The sequence below is a fragment of the Cherax quadricarinatus genome, chromosome 44, assembly GCF_038502225.1.
Source record: "Cherax quadricarinatus isolate ZL_2023a chromosome 44, ASM3850222v1, whole genome shotgun sequence".
NCBI classification, from domain to species: domain Eukaryota; kingdom Metazoa; phylum Arthropoda; class Malacostraca; order Decapoda; family Parastacidae; genus Cherax; species Cherax quadricarinatus.
In genome coordinates, this window is record NC_091335.1 from 12,212,966 (window position 1) to 12,229,368 (window position 16,403).

General features: G+C 38.6%; 1 protein-coding gene across 1 annotated transcript; it reads right to left on the reverse strand.

Moving 5' to 3' along the window:
* Nucleotides 1-391: 391 nt before the first annotated feature.
* Nucleotides 392-15,306, reverse strand: Plap (phospholipase A2 activator protein). The gene is made up of 6 exons (XM_053789181.2): nt 15,028-15,306; nt 8,085-8,272; nt 6,649-6,872; nt 6,098-6,258; nt 3,888-4,052; nt 392-1,976 (listed from the first exon to the last, which is right to left on the reverse strand). Exons 1-6 carry the CDS (start codon nt 15,168-15,170, stop codon nt 503-505), a joined length of 2,355 nt encoding a protein of 784 aa, XP_053645156.1. The 5' UTR covers nt 15,171-15,306; the 3' UTR covers nt 392-502.
* Between the last annotated feature and the right edge of the window lie 1,097 nt (nt 15,307-16,403).

Here is a 16,403-nt window from a genome sequence, read left to right on the forward strand (position 1 = left end):
TACTGTATATATTTTCCAGGACAGTACAATACAAATATTTCCCTTAAAAGAGTTGTCTTGATGCTCTTGATCCAAGGAGTTAAACCTATAATTTTTGTTGGATTGAGCCTGATTTCCTTCCCTTCCAAGTGCTATATGACCCCTACATGTTTACCACTAGCCCCTATGAATACAGTATAATGATGTACAAATATTTAGCAGAATGAAACTAAATAAAATCAAAACTTATTTGTGAATAATAATGGGTTCAATGTTTTAATTTTTCTTTATAAAGTTCCACTTACCAGAACACTATTCTGTATATCTAAACACAGTCGTTTCAGGCACTTTGCACACTTCAAGTCTAATTAAATTCTGTAATCTGGGCAGTTATGTTAAATATTAATACTACTTTCAAATTATACACTTTATTTGAGTTTACATCAATTTAAGGCAATTGTTTTGTATTAAAAGATCATATACAGATGATGATACAAAGTACTTAAAAATTCCTACAACAATGCTAAAGGAGCCGGAGTACATGGCCAGCACATTCCCCTACTTTAGATGGTGAAGTAACCCCTGATAATGTTTGAACAACCGATTTCAAATCAAGAGAAACGGCAAAGGAACGGCATTCAGCACTCTGGTATAGCAATGTTCCAATGGCCACAAGGGCACGAAATTGTGCTTCTGGATCTTTCGAGCACATGGCTACTGCAGCAGCACCGCTCAGAACTTTACATTGTTTCTCTATATTTGCAGCTGTGCCTAACATTACGCTGTAATTAAGAAGTACTGTAGCTGCTGCAATCTCCATATTTTTGTTAGGATATGGTGATATTTCTACAGTAGCAGAAACCACCTGCTCCCATGCCATTGTTAAAACACAACGTCCTGGTTCGTGGGCAGCCATGTTGGTGAAACAACGAAGAGAAAGGAGTTGAGCATTAGCTGATGAGGGTGGTCGAACGAGAGAAATAAGGTGATTAATTAATGCTATCCCACGTTCCTTAACTAGCCATTCTTTTTGCATATGCTCAGACTGTAAAGCCAACCGTAAAACATCTAGCGCTGGCCACACACTTTCCACTGGCCATTGCAAAGCAGTTTCTAAAGGAGCTAAAAGTTTTGGATCTGAATCCTTTGCATTTGACACAGTTTCAACCACCTGTTCTAGCATCTCTTTACTAAGGTGTTTCTCTGGACTTAACAATGAATTGGATTCTAGTAACTTTGACAGCATACCTGCAGAATTGCAAGACTCGAACTTTAAAGGAATTAACTGAGGAAAGAAATGAGAAGAAGGAAGAATACCCACTGCACCCTGAAGTGAGAGACCAGTTTGAGTACTCCCACCTGATGAGCTGGGAATATACCGACCACTCCCTGTGAAAGGATCAGTATCGAGAGAAGCAGATGCAAGAGAAGCACTCGGCTGGTAGCGTGAACCACCGGTAAATGGGTCAGCATACTGACTGCCACCCTCCACCCCCAGAGTCATTCCTTTGGTATTATTGATAATAAAGGTTGCTACCTGATCCAAAAATTCTTGAGGCAACTCATGACTATGTATAAAACGCTGAGCCGCAAAGTATGGGTCTTCACAAATGTTGTAAGGCAGTTTAAGGCGACTACCTTCATCAAGTTCCACATCAAATACATAATCATACTCTTTGCCCTCAAAGAGTACTTTGCCAGAAGTACTCTGTGAGCCTCCAGCACCACCCACCACCTCGCCCACAGCAGTCCATTGTTGGTCCGAGGTTGACCAGGAATAGCAGTTTACCTTCTCACCCTCACGCACCATCACAGTATGCCCATTACGTTTTCCAGGAGCCAGCAGAATCTCTCTACCTGGAAGTTCAGTTTTCTTAATACCACCAAGGTCACCCACAGCCATGGTGGATTTAGCAACACATTCTTCAAATTCCTTTTGACCTTCTGTATCAGCTTGCCGCTCTTTGACATTTGTGAATACACGACACATACCATCACTGGAAAAAACAAGAAAAATATATCAAGCTATGCACATTACTACTGTCCTAAAAGGAATTAAGCATTCAAAAATTTTTAATGACCATTAAAAACTTTACCATGGACTCTTTATCAGTTGCTGGAGACAGACTTTGTGCTTAGTCTAAGGCCCTCAACCTTTATAATGATCAAGTCTGATTTAGATAAGGGAAAATTGGATATCAGATTAGAGGGAGGGAGTATGGTAGAAGTGAATGTGTTCAGATATCTGTGAGTAAATTTGTCAGAGGATGGGTTTATGAAGAACGAAGTAAACTACAGAAATGAAGAAGGAAAACAGGTGGGTGGTGCACTGAGGTATCTGTGGAGACAGAACATTATCCATGGAGGCAAAGAAGGGAATGTATGAGAACATAGTGGTACCAACGCTTTTATAAGGGTGTGAATCATGGGTTGTGAATGTTGCAGCAAGGAGGAGGCTGAAGGCAGTAGAGATGTCATGTCTAAGGGCAATGTGTGGCATCAATATTATGCAAAGTATTCATAGTGTGGAAATTAAGAGGAGGTGTGGAGTTACTAAAAGTATTATTCAGAGGGCTGAGGAGGGCTTGTTGAGGTGGTTTGGTCATTTAGAGAGGATAGAGCAAAATAGGATGACTTGGAGGGTGTATAAATCTGTAGTGGAGGGCAGGGGTCATCTTAGGAAAGGATGGAGGGGTAAAAGAGGTTCTGTGTGCAAGGGGCTTGGACATACAACAGGAATATGTGAGAGTGTTAGAAAGGAGTGACACTTACTGGTTTAGTGCTTCCCATGAATATACAATCTAGCTGCTCCAATATTGTACACAAGGTACAGCACCTAAAAATCCAAAAAATTACATTATACAGGAGGGCCCTGTTTATACAGCAGGTTAGATTCCAGATTACTGCTGTAAAGCAAAAATTGCTGTAAAGTGAAACAGCCTTGTTTCATTTTCAAATGCATATAAAAAACTGATAACATATTTACCACTATCATATATTAAGTGAGCAATAGAGTTTGCCCTAAAAAATGGATATACAAAATGCACATTACTTTTCAATACTTTCATCATTAGCTTATAGTGAGTGGTGAATATATTTACTGTAGAAAGTCCAAATAAATGAAGAATGGATATAATTAAATACCACCATAATAGCAAAACACCATAAAGTGAAGTGCTGTGAAGCGGGGCCCTCCTGTACATTTTTTTTTTTAACACACTGGCTGTCTCCCACCAAGATACTATGACCCAAAAAAAGAAACTCACCATCATTCACTCTATCACCGTTTTGCCAGAAGCGTGACAATACTACACAGTGGAACCTTGGTACTTGAACAGCTCCCTACTCGAAGAATTCAATATTCAAACACTTCGTTCAGTAAAAAAATAATTGCTTGGTAGTTGACCATCTGCTCGGCACTCAACCAAACAAACATGACCTACCAGAACTTTGCTATAAACTATTTCGTGTTTCTTCAATTTTTTTTTCATATTATTTGTATAAGTCACTATGGGGCTTACGAAGATTAGTGATAACAGTCAACCAAAAAGAAAATTGGTTGGGAAAAATTCATTCGGTACTCGAACAGATCGGCACTCGAACAGCCTTCTGGAATGAATTAAGTTAGAGGAGCATCTGAACTGCAATAGTTCAGATGCTCCTCCAGATTGCAAATAACCCCATCCCTCCTTCAGAGTGCAGGCACTGTACTTCCCACCTCCAGGACTCTAGTCTGACTAACTGATTTCCCTGAATCTCTTCACAAAATGTTACCTTGCTCAGAGTCCAACAGCTCATCAAGTCCCAAAAACCATTTCCTCCATTCCTAACATGCTCAATTAAAAAAATAATTTAACATTCAGCACAATTAACAAGTCAATGCTGAATTTTTTCTCCATTTAACTTACCTTGATCCACATACAATATCTGTATTTGGCAGAGCAGCCACTGCCCAAACAGATTGAGCAGGCATGTGAATAGTCTGAACACAAATGCCATTTGAATCCCACACCCGCACAGTCCTGTCTTCTCCTCCAGTTACAAAGGCTCCACCATCACTAATGGGACTTATCCTGAAAATTTAAATGGTGAAACAATTTCCAGTCAATGGGCAGAAAAACGACTTCAAGCTACACATTAAAGTACATCCCATAAATATGTATGCACATAAGTAAGCTGTTAGCAGACTATTAACCTGCCAGTTTTAAGAAGTGCCAGAGCAGCTTTTATATGACTGAAATTTCATTCTTCAGTGACTGACCTGGTAGCTCCAAACTTAAATCTGATAGTGTGTGTGTGTGGAACCTTATTAAGGGTATGCTTCTTGGCATGGGCATGTTCACTATCCCCAAACTCTCAATTGCCATTAAGCAAGTGTGGGAGGGTACTGACTCTCCTATCTTCCATACTTTAGCTTTATCAGTACCTAGGAAATGCAAAGAGTGCATCAAGAAGAAGAGTAATCCTACAAAATACTAGGTTAGTTGGGTAACCCATATATTATTCAGTATTTTATTTTTAAAACAATATTTCATGGTGAGTATTTTCATTACCTGTGTGATTACTGTAGTTTATATGCATGCATATTTATGATGCCTACTGTAAGACATATATTAAGATTTGGCAGTTATGGAAAACTGGCACAAAAATAAAGCGAAAATTTAAACAAGATGCAGATTTAACTGCCAAATTAACACTATAAGCTGGTGGACAGATTTTATTACTTTATAAAGCAGAAGGCTGGAATGACCAAACAGGTCAATGAGTGGTGATTTTTAATCCACCACAAGTGCTAAGGTTGTATGCAAAAAATTCACTTTAAAATTCTTGCATTTCTGCATTTTATACTATTAATATAAGTTGGCAGGTTATGATCAATGACAATATTAGCATGAGTTGACTGGAATAACTCAAATAAGCTGTTGTAGGGCAAGCAAACATCCGTAAATTTTAACTGTTTTCAGGGAAATTAATAGAACAACTTTTCTTTGCTAAAGAACTTGCCATTTCTAGGTTGTACATCAACAATCATCTTCCTCAAACAACATCTGACTTTTCACAGTAGAACAAAATTCAAAATTTCCACAAAAGTTTTCTTCTTCTTCTAATAAACTGGCCGTACCCTATCAAAGCAGGGTGGCCCAAAAAGAAAAACAAAAGTTTCTCTTTTTAACTGTATTAATGTATACAGAAGGGGTTACTAGTCCCCTGCTCCCGTCATGTTAGTCTTGTCTTACAACATGCATGGCTTACGGAGGAAGAATTCTGTTCCACTTCTCCCATGGAGAAAAGTTTTATTATATTCATTAAAAAGTGCTAAACACATGTAGAGGTACAGTACTGGGATTAGGGGTAGAATTATGGAAGGTTAGTCTAAGCATGAGGCACAGTTTGTGCAAAAAGTCAGCTTCAGTTATAAAAAGATTACAGCATGTATCTGAATTAAAACTGGAACCTTTGCAGAGAAAGGCATCTAGAATGAGAGCAACAGGGTATTAGAGATATTAAAAGATATTCATTTGTCAATATGACTGACAGTTTTCACACCCAGAGATGTGTTTCTGAGATAGCCATGTGATTCCATGTTCAATATCCAACTGCAAAGTGCCATTTTCTATAATCATCAGCAATGAAGAGGAGATGGCCAGGAATGCAACCAAGGTTGATTGAAAGCAATGTGTTCCATGAAGGCTTTGACTAACTTTTTGATCTTCAAGCTACTTGGTCACTAAAGCTCTCATTTCACACGGCGAGGGTCTGTGTTCAATTCCCAGCACGGGTAGAAACATTGGGCATGTTTCTTTACACTGGTTGTCTATATTCACCCATCAGTAAAATGGGTTCCTAGGAATTAGTCGATTCGTGTGGGTCGCATCCTGGGACAAGGACCCAATTTGCCCGAAATGCTCTGCATAACAAGGGGCTTTCTATATAGTAGTATGTCATTGATGTAAGCTAGGCCTGTTTACCATGTACTTGTAGTGAATAAAGATACATGTATTGTTATTATTATTATTATTATTATTATTATTAAAAGTCAATGACCAACCAGAGAAATCCTGATAAGTTCAGGACAAGGTAGATACAAAACAGATTAGTAAAAATAAGAGTAACTTACGAGTAAATAAAATTTGTATGTCCATAATATGTAGCAAGAGCCTCTCCTGTAATGGCCCACAATATAACTGAAGCATCATTGGAGCAAGACAGGAAATGCTTGGCATTCAAAACCGTCAGACCTCTGACACAGTCTTTGTGACCAGTGAATGTTCTACATTCCTGGAAATTAAAGCGATACGCATCAATAACATGAGTAAATGAAATATATTATTAATTATGGAACTGCCAGACACAAGTGGCATCATAAAATTAACATTAAACTAGTAAAGTGGGTACAATTCACATACACCTAAGGAAGATAATGGAAAACAAAAACTGAATCCAACATGAAGAATATAGAATACAATATTCAAAAAAATAAGAATTAAGGTGGAATTCGAAATAAAAGGTATAAAAATGGTGGTAAAAATCAGAATGACATATGAGTCAATGATTTATTTGTGCAGAAATATAAATTGCATACACATCTATGTATATTAAAAAGCAAAACAGACTAGCTAATACTGTGCAGGGGAAAATTAAACAGGAGAACCTGTGGCATAATCTCACCTTTTCATTAATCCATAGCTTTATTGTCTTATCAGCTGAAGCAGTTAGCATGGTGGTTGGTCTTTGATTGGCAATTTGGTCAATGCTAGGAACAAATGCTACACTCCACAAAGGTCCACTGTGCCCCTTTAATTCATAACTGCACTCCCAGTTGGTCCATATACGGCAAGTATTGTCCCAGGAGCCTGATACCAACACTCCACTATCCCAAGTAAGGCATGACACTGTCAAAAAAAAAAAAATAATAATAATAATACAATATTCAAACTATGGTATATGCAACAAAATCCATTTAACTATGTATTTCCTACATACAAACCCCCATGTTTTTTAAACACACTAGTCGTCTCCCACCAAGATAGGATGACCCTTAAATGAGAATAAACACTTTCACCATCACTCACTCCATTACTGTCTTGCCAGAGGTGCACTGACATCACAGCTCAGATACTGTACCCTCCAAACTGCAATATCTTCACCCCTCCTTCAGAATGCAAGCACTGTACTCCCCACATCTAGGACTCAAGTCTAACTGGTTTCCCTGAATCCCTTCATGTTACCTTGTTCACATTCTAACAGCACGTCAAGTCATGACAACCACTTGCCTCCACTCACTCCTACCTAACATGCTCACGCATGCTTGTTGGATGCAAGCCCTTGCAGACAGGTAATAAACAGGTAATCACACGAGATGACCATTTTAGTCATAATTATACACACACAGTATTCTTATTTAGAAGTTATCACTGCAAAACCACAAAAAATTAGAGTGAATATAAGCAAAAGACAGTCAAGCAATAAGTAAACTTAATTAACAGATGACATTTTGCTTGGACACCAATCTTTATTAAATGAGATGTGATAAACTCAATATCCCAGTGAAACACCATCTAATTAAAATTTCCATACTGCTTGGTTGTTTTTTACTTATATTGTGTCAGTATTACATACGACTTATGCCAAAGCTGAATAAAGGATAAATGCTGGTAACAATGTTAATTTGTAAATGAAGTGAACAATCAGGTAAAACATTCATAAGGTTACTACACTCTCCTTTCCAGAGGAGAAGTACTATATATGATGAATTACTTTATAAATGAAAAATACAGTAACCCACAATTGTGTAACAGACAGACAAGTAGACTTGATCAACAAATCACTCTACAAACAATGTAAGTGCTGAACAGAGGAGCGACTTTACACTAGTAGATAGCATGGTAATACTGCCAAGTTGAAGTTGATAAAGAAACATAAGCAATAACTGGAAACTTTATTTAGACAACATTTTGCCTGCGCAGTAGGATTTTCCATGTTAGACTTGTAAAAAGTCTACTGTGTAGGTGGAACATCATTTGAATACACTCTATGGTTACTGCTTGTGTTTTTGTCAACTACAACAGAAATGCTTTTATAAACAATATTGCAATATACTGTACCTGTATCTGAATGACCAGTGAGCGTGTGTAAAGGTTGTCCACCATTCAGTGAAAATATTAATATAGTAGTGTCCCTGGATCCCGTTGCGACCAGACCTTCAGGATGGTCACAGTTGCCTGGCACTATACACACACTTGTAACATATGAAGAATGGCCACTGTATACCTGTTTTTCTGCATATTCAGTTCTGAAAATATAAGATAACAATATATAGACATAAAACCTAAGTAGTAGGTTGGTAGACAGCAACCACCCAGGGAGGTACTACTGTCCTGCCCAGTGAGTGTGAAATAGAAACCTGTAATTGTTTTACATGATGGGAGAATTGCTGGTGTCTCTTTTCTGTCTCATAAACACGAAAAATAACAGGTATATACAGCCTCTCCTCACTTAATGACAGAGTTCTGTTCCTAAGATCTCATCGGTAAACGAATTCATCGTTAAGCAAGGGGCTTATAGTAGTGGGTTTGTGTCAACCATCTTTGACATTATTTTATGCATCACCTCTGCACCATTTATAACATTTTTAGCATTTTTTAAATGTTTATACAGTAGCATAGTGTATATTGTAATAAACAGAATAGAGGAAATCAGCTCTAATATACATTATTTAAGCATGCATACTGGTCAGAGAGCCCGTCGTAAGTCTGAGTCGTTGGTAAACGAGCACGTTGCTAAGTGAGGAGAGGCTGTATTGCTACCTCTACTACACTTAGGTCACACTACACATGCATGTCCATGCATATACAGCCTCTCCCCACTAAACAACGGAAATAGGGACTTAAGATCCCGTTGGTAAACGAATTCGTCGCTAAACAAGGAGCATACTATAATGGTAGTGGATTTGTGTCAACCATCTCTGATATTGTGTTAATGTCACCTTTACACCATTTATAACATTTCTGGTATATTTTTAAATGTTTACACAGCAGTGTACTGTACAGTGGAACCTCGGCTTACAAATGCCCCACCATGCAAATTTTTCAGGATACAAACAGTCACTCGATCGATTTTTCGCTTCTGGATACAAACGAAATTTCAGGATGCGAACTTCCCCTTCAAGGGAGGTTCCTTGGTGAGGGGCTCTTGATCAAGGGAATTGGATCTGTGCTCCACTTCCCTAAATTAATAATAATAATAACAATATTATTATTATTATTATTATTATTATAATGCATGCATACTAATAACAATACACTGCAGCACGCCTGTTGGCCCATACTAGGCAGGTCCCTCACAATCCATCCCATGACTAACAGAATATTTGCCCAACTCAATTTTCAATGCTACCCAAGCAATAAACTTCAATAATCCTATTTACTCATGTGCAAGTCCCACCAAATCTAACCCCTCTCACTCATGTATTTATCCAACCTAAATTTGAAACTATCTAGGATTTTAGCTTCGATAGAACCTTGGGTAGCTTTAAAGAGAGATTGGACAAATATATGAGTGGGAGGGGATGGGTATGATTGGTGTCATGGGTACCAAAAACAGCACAGATCCTAGGACTGACCCCTGTGGAACCCAGCTCATCACAGGCACCCACTCTGACACCTCATCATGTACCATGACTCTTTGTTGCCTCCCTGTCAGATATTCTCTGATCTACTGCAGTGCCTTTCCTGTTATGTGTGCCTGATCCTCTAGCTTTTGCATTAACCTCTTATGAGGAACTGTGTCGAAGGCCTTCTTGCAGTCCAAGAAAATAAAGTCTATCCACCCCTCTCTCTCGTGTCTTACTTCTGTTACCTTCTCATAAAACTCCAGTAGGTTTGTGACACAAGATTTTCCTTCCCTGAAACCATTCTGGCTGTCGTTTATAAACTTGTGTCTCTCTAGGGGCTCTACCATTCTCCTCCTGATGATCTTCTCCATGACTTTGCATAATATACATGTCAGTGACACAGGACTGTAGTTTAATGCCTCGTGTCTGTCTCCTTTCTTAAAAATTGGGACTACATTTGCCATCTTCCATACCTCAGATAGTTGCCCAGTTTCAATGGATGTGTTGAAGATCTTCATTAGTGGCACACACAGCATCTCTGCTCACTCTCTAAGGACCCACGGAGAGATGTTGTCTGGTCCCACCGCCTTTGAGGTATCAAGTTCATATAGCAGCTTCTTCACCTCCTCCTTAGTTGTATTTCATCCAGCACTTGTTGGTGTACCTCTCTATTCTGAATTCCTGGAGTCCTTCCTGTCTCTAATGTAAATATTTTTTTAAATCTCACGTTGAGCCCCTCACATACCTCTTTGTCATGTCTTGTGAACTTCCCACCTTCCTTCCTCAGCCTGATTACCTGGTCCTTGACTGTTGTTTTCCTCCTTTTGTGTCTATACAACAGCTTCAGGTCAGACTTGACTTTCGATGCTATGTCATTTTCGTATTGTTGCTAAGCCTTCCTTCTTATCTGTTCATATTCGTTTTTGGCTCTTCGGCTAATCTCTTTATTTTCCTGGGTCCTTTGTCTTCTGTACCTTTTCCACTCTCTAGCACACTTAGTTTTCGCCTCCCTACACCTTTGGGTGAACCAAGGATTCGTTCTGGTTTTCCTAATATTTCTGTTTCCTTTGGGAACAAACCTCTTCTCTGCCTCCTTACATTTTGTTGTCACATAGTCCATCATTTCTGTTACTGGTTTTCCTGCCAATTCTCTCTCCCACTGAACATCTTGCAGGAAGTTCTTCATGCCTGTGTAGTCCCCCCTTTTGTAATTTGGTTTTTCCCGTCCTATTCCTGCTACCCTTTCTACTTGTAGGTCAATTATGTAATCAAAGTGCAGAACCACATGATCACTAGCTCCAAGGGGCCTTTTGTACGTGATATCCTCGACGTCCGAACTACTCAAGGTGAATACTAGGTCCAGTCTTGCTGGATCGTCCCCACCTCTCTCTATGGTAGTGTTTCTAACATGTTGATGCATGAGGTTTTCCAGTACCACATCCATCATCTTGGCTCTCCATGATTCAGGACCCCCATCGGGCTCCACATTTTCCCAGTCAATCTCCTTGTGATTGAAGTCACCCATAACTAGTAACTTTGCTCTGCCCATGTGAGCTCTTCTGGCCACCTCAGCTAGTGTGTCTACCAATGCTTTGTTGGTCTCGTTGTATTCCTCTCTTGGCCTCCTGCAGTTCTGTGGCGGGTTGTACATAACTGCAATTATCACTTTATGGCCCTCAGACTGGAGTGCTCATACTGTGTAGTCCCTTTTGCCCATTCCATCTATTCCTTCCATTTCCTTGAATCTCCACCGATTTTTTATGAGCATTGCAACTCCTCCTCCCCCTCTCTTCCCTCTACCTTTCCTGAGGATTTCATAGCCAAGTGGAAAGATTGCATCTGTTATCATTCTGGTGAGTTTCACTTCTGTGAGTGCTATTATGTCTGGGGATGTCTCCTTGATTCTTTCATGCCACTCCTCACTTATTTGTTATTCTGTCTGCATTTGTATACCAAACCTTCAACTTCTTTTCTAAAACTGTGGTCTGGGTGGTTGCTGTGAAGGTGGAGTTTGTAATGAGGTGGGTGGGGGTATTGGGTATGGCATGTGTTTTTTGGGTTAGAATGTTTGGTTGCATTGGGGTTGTCCTGGTTGGGGGGCTTCTGTAGGTAGTTGTGAGGGAAGTTGTATTTGATCCTCCTCCTGAGTCTGGGTTCTGTCTATCTCCATCTTCACCTCTCTCTCCTTCTTTCGTCTTTGTACCCTTTCTTTCAGTTTCTGCCTTTCTTCTCATGTTCTGTCACGGTCAAGAATCACCTTCTGGTATGTCGGCATGTCCCTTAGTCTTGATTTCTCCTGCAGGATCCTGTTTCGAGCTGATTCTGCCTTGAAAATCACTCTGACTGGCCAGATTCTTCCTCTTGTAAGGTCTTTTCCCTGGATTACTGGTTCATAATCAAATATATCAGTCAAAAGATTATTTACCAAATAACTGATCAGACTAATAAACCAAATATAAAAACAAAATCAAGCTAAACCAGAAACAGGAAAAAAAAAAAAAAAAAGTTATATACAATATACAGATTTTAAAGTGTACAAATATGGCTAGAATAGCCTGGAAAAAAAGAAAAAAGACCAAAGCTAAGGGACATTATAAATGAGAAGAAATCTTGCACATGTTTTTTATGGTTGTATTGGTCTCTTTTGATAGAATGGAAGCTATATTACAGAAATAGAGATGATTTTCATTGGTTTCAGGACTGAAAATATCTTGAAATTGAGCTCAAAGTAGGGGAAACGTTCAATTATTGCCGATGTTCAAGAGTAAACAAATCACATCGTGTGTCCAATGCATGTCAACTGGTGGGTCTAATATGCATTCATGAAGGTATTGATATTATTTATACAATTCTTACAATACAGCCTCTCCTCACTTAGCGATGTACTTGCTTACCAACAACTCAGACTTACGACGGGCTCTCTGACCAGTATGCATACCTAAATAATGTATATTAGAGCTGATTTCCTCTATTCCGTTTATTTCAATATACACCTACCATCCGACTTACAACCTGCTCGACGTACGACCATTCGACTTACGACCGTGTTTTCCATGCCAAATTTCTGGGAAATAAACAACTGCTTGTGTTGTACACAGTGTTTATCCTAAACCTTACAGTATAAAATACAGTACTAACAGGATAAAAAGTAAAGTAAAAAATGAAATTCCAAAATAAAACATTAAAATAAAGTCATTACAAAAATGTGATGTTGATATTCAGTAGTAAGGTTTGATTTATGTCCATTTCGACTCACGACCGGTTTGTCAGAACTGAACTGTCATAAGTTGGATGGTACCTGTACAGCACACTACTGTATAAACATTTAAAAATATACTAAAAATGTTATAAATGGTGCAAAGGCGACATTAAAACAACATGAAAGGTGGCTGACACAAACCCACTACCATTATAGTATACTCCTTGCTTAGTGACAAGTTCATTTAGCAACATGGTCTTAGGAGCAGAACTCCATCGTTAAGTGAGGAGAGGCTGTATTGCAAACAGTAAATCTATTTTTTTTGTGTGAATAAAAAATCAAAATGGAATTCATATGTAAAGCCTGGGAACATAACTAATGAACAGAGGAACTGTTATTTTAGTGCCAGGAATGCCTGCACTGTTTATTTTGGATGCTATTCTGAAACTGCAATATTCAAAAATTTGTGTGAAACCAGCCAAATTACCAATTTCTGATCACTTTACTTAGTTGAAACAATTGACCGGACAGTTTCTTGTGCTGTCAATAAAATGGAAGGCATACTAGCGAAATAGCTAATAATTTGGTTGACTGGAGCATTGTAACTGGCCTAAAATAGGTCTCAAAGTGAGAAAACTGCTGATGTGTAAATATTGCTGATGCAGCAATATTTGTGATGTTGAAATTTCATCAATTTTCCATTAAGTTTTGTATTTTTGCTTTATTACCTTCAGAAAAAGTCTCTCTTCCATTTAATAAGAATTTTTTTTTTTTTAATTCTTGGATTCTGTGGACAAATTTTAGATGGGGGGGGGGTCTGGACCCCTGAATGGGTTAAACAGAAGAAATTGATGGCCTTTCACTTATGACTGATTTGAAGAGTCACAAGAAAATAATCCAGTATTTCCCTAACCAAGTAATGGCTACCCAGTTTTAGGCAAAGGGAAGAGGAAGGAAATTGATTTTATTGAAAAAAAAAGTAACAGCACTTTTTTAAAACAGTATGGCAAACAAAACCAAAACCAATATTGAAACAAATTTTTTTATATAGCATTGTAGCAATTCATATAAGGTTGCTGCACTTGTACAACAGCATAACTGTTACTAGGTGACTTGTCACTGTACAAAGATAATAGTGACAGGAAACATTTTGACAGTGGCAAGTAAGTTAAGGTTGTGAGTCATTGCTAACTAGGTTAGACAGCATTCAGGAAGAGCATGTTAGTGTCTTTCTCTCAGACAAACCCTCTGGGTTTATTAACCCAGAGGGTTAGTAACCATTGATGAATAGCAGTGACCTCACCAATGCTACCGGATCACTGATAGGTCAGGAGGTCTCCTAAATCTGAATTTAGTAAAATTACCTTGGATTGATAAAGCTGCTGGTTGGTGAAGTCTCCACATTTAAGATACCCAAGTGTAACACATGTCTCATTCATTTACTTGTTATTTCTGTATACCATTAACATAATATAAACCCAAGCAGTCAAAAGCAACATAGCAAATTCCCTAATGACAAAAATAAGCAGAGAAAATATTTAACAATATCAGATGATAAACACTAGTGTGTCCATTAAACCTGCCATAAATTGTCAAGTCAATCACTAGATATGGATATAATAGTAGCAGCAGCAGTAGTGGAAGTAATGGTAATGTCAGTGTACATGTAGCGTTTCTATTGGCTTCACAAAGTTCCCAGTGACCAAACATAGCCACAGTAAATATTTTATTATAATACAATAATAATAATAGTTATTTCTACAAGTACATTATACAACTTATACAGTCCTGGCTAACATCAATGACATATTATATAGAAAGCCCCTGGTTATGCAGAAGGTTAACTTTGTCCCCCAGGATGAGACCCACACCAGTCAGCTAACACCCAGGTACCTATTTACTGATGTGAACAGGGATAGCAGGTGTCTTAAGGAAACACATCCTAATGTTTTCACCAGTGCTGGGGGTTCAAACCACAGACCTGAATGTGTGAGCTGAGTGTGGTACCAACAGAGCTACAGGATACCAAATATTAGCTGCACATGTCTTCATTTACCTGACATGTGGAGATTTAACCAAGGATGACTCCACAGTCAAACATTCCACCTAATTATATCTAAGTAACATGTTTTTTAATTTAAGGAAGACAATATTTTTCAAGGAAAGAAACCTGGCATTAAGCGAATGGGTTTAAAAAAAAAATCCCCACGCCCAGTATAACAGGAAAATAGCTCACCCATTATCTACAGGCGCCCATAATTTTGCTGTATTATCTCTAGAAGCTGTAACAATGAGGCCTTCCTGGGTGGTGGCCACTGCCCGCACATCCTTCGAGTGACCCAATAAGTTGCAGCGGAACTTGTACACCAAGCTGGTCATTGCACCAAGGTGTCTTACAAGACAGTTGCAGAGATCATGCAGGGGGCAGAAGAAAGTGAAATTCCTGCACAAGTTTACGATACGTATAGCGAACAGGAATGTTTATCTTTCGATGACTGCGCAAGTTGCGATGCAAAGGCGTGCAGCGATATTAGGAGGGCGAGGGTTGATGATGATGACTGGGCGTAACTAAGGCTTGAGGGTAATCCCCAGGTTTAGAGTGGTAGTGAGTGCAGAGCACAAAATTAGCGACCACTATGACGGATGTTGTTTTGACGCGTCAGAAGGTCGCTTAGTTACTGTGGCAGCACTACCGTTTTCTCTGGTACTCACTCCTGGGGTAATTTAGCAAGAATATTTTATTGGAAATCAATCATACTATAGTTCATTTGTCATTTCATAAACCTAATAACGCTTTATTCTATGAAGATTTTTTGGTGGATTTGTACTCCTGTGGAGGCCAACAATAACTTAAAGTTGGTAACCCAAACTTTGTCTCTGGACAACTCTGGTATTTTGTATAAATCCAAGATAGCCACTAGTCGCTATCTTAAAGATTTAACTTTTGAACCACTTTCCTAGAATGATGTATAATATAGGGTTTAAGGTATGTAGAATCGATTTCTAAAGTTATTTTCTTTTCAATTAAAGGTCGAGATCAGGTCAGGGTCAACTTTAAACTCTCGGTAGAAAATGAATGGAAAATTCAACTAAATGTTAATTTATCTTATTAATGAAAAACATGAATACCCATACCATATTTTACACATCTGTTTGTGAGAAAAATAACAATGAGCGATATGTGAAACACTTAATCACATCTTATACAGTGCTATGCTATTAGCGGAAGTGTATGGCTTGCAGCAGTTGTCATCGCCAGAGCAGTTGCAGTACGACATGCACAAAAGATGTTCTTTGTGACAGTCATAGGCCATAATGTTACACTCCCTCTCCTGTGCTTTACACTGACAATATATCACGTCAGTCTGCTCTGGTAGAACTGGGTCACTCAGCATTATCAGCAATGACAGGAGCCGGTATACCATCTTCGATCTTTCGTCCAGAGTGATAACAGCAGACTCATCGGGCGGGGTTTGCTGGTCTGCCGCTTACCGCAGCATAATAATAATAATAATAATAATAATAATAATAATAATGTAATAATAATCTTTATTTCTATACAACGTATATAGACCTAGCTGACATTAGTGACATACTATATAGAAAGCCCCT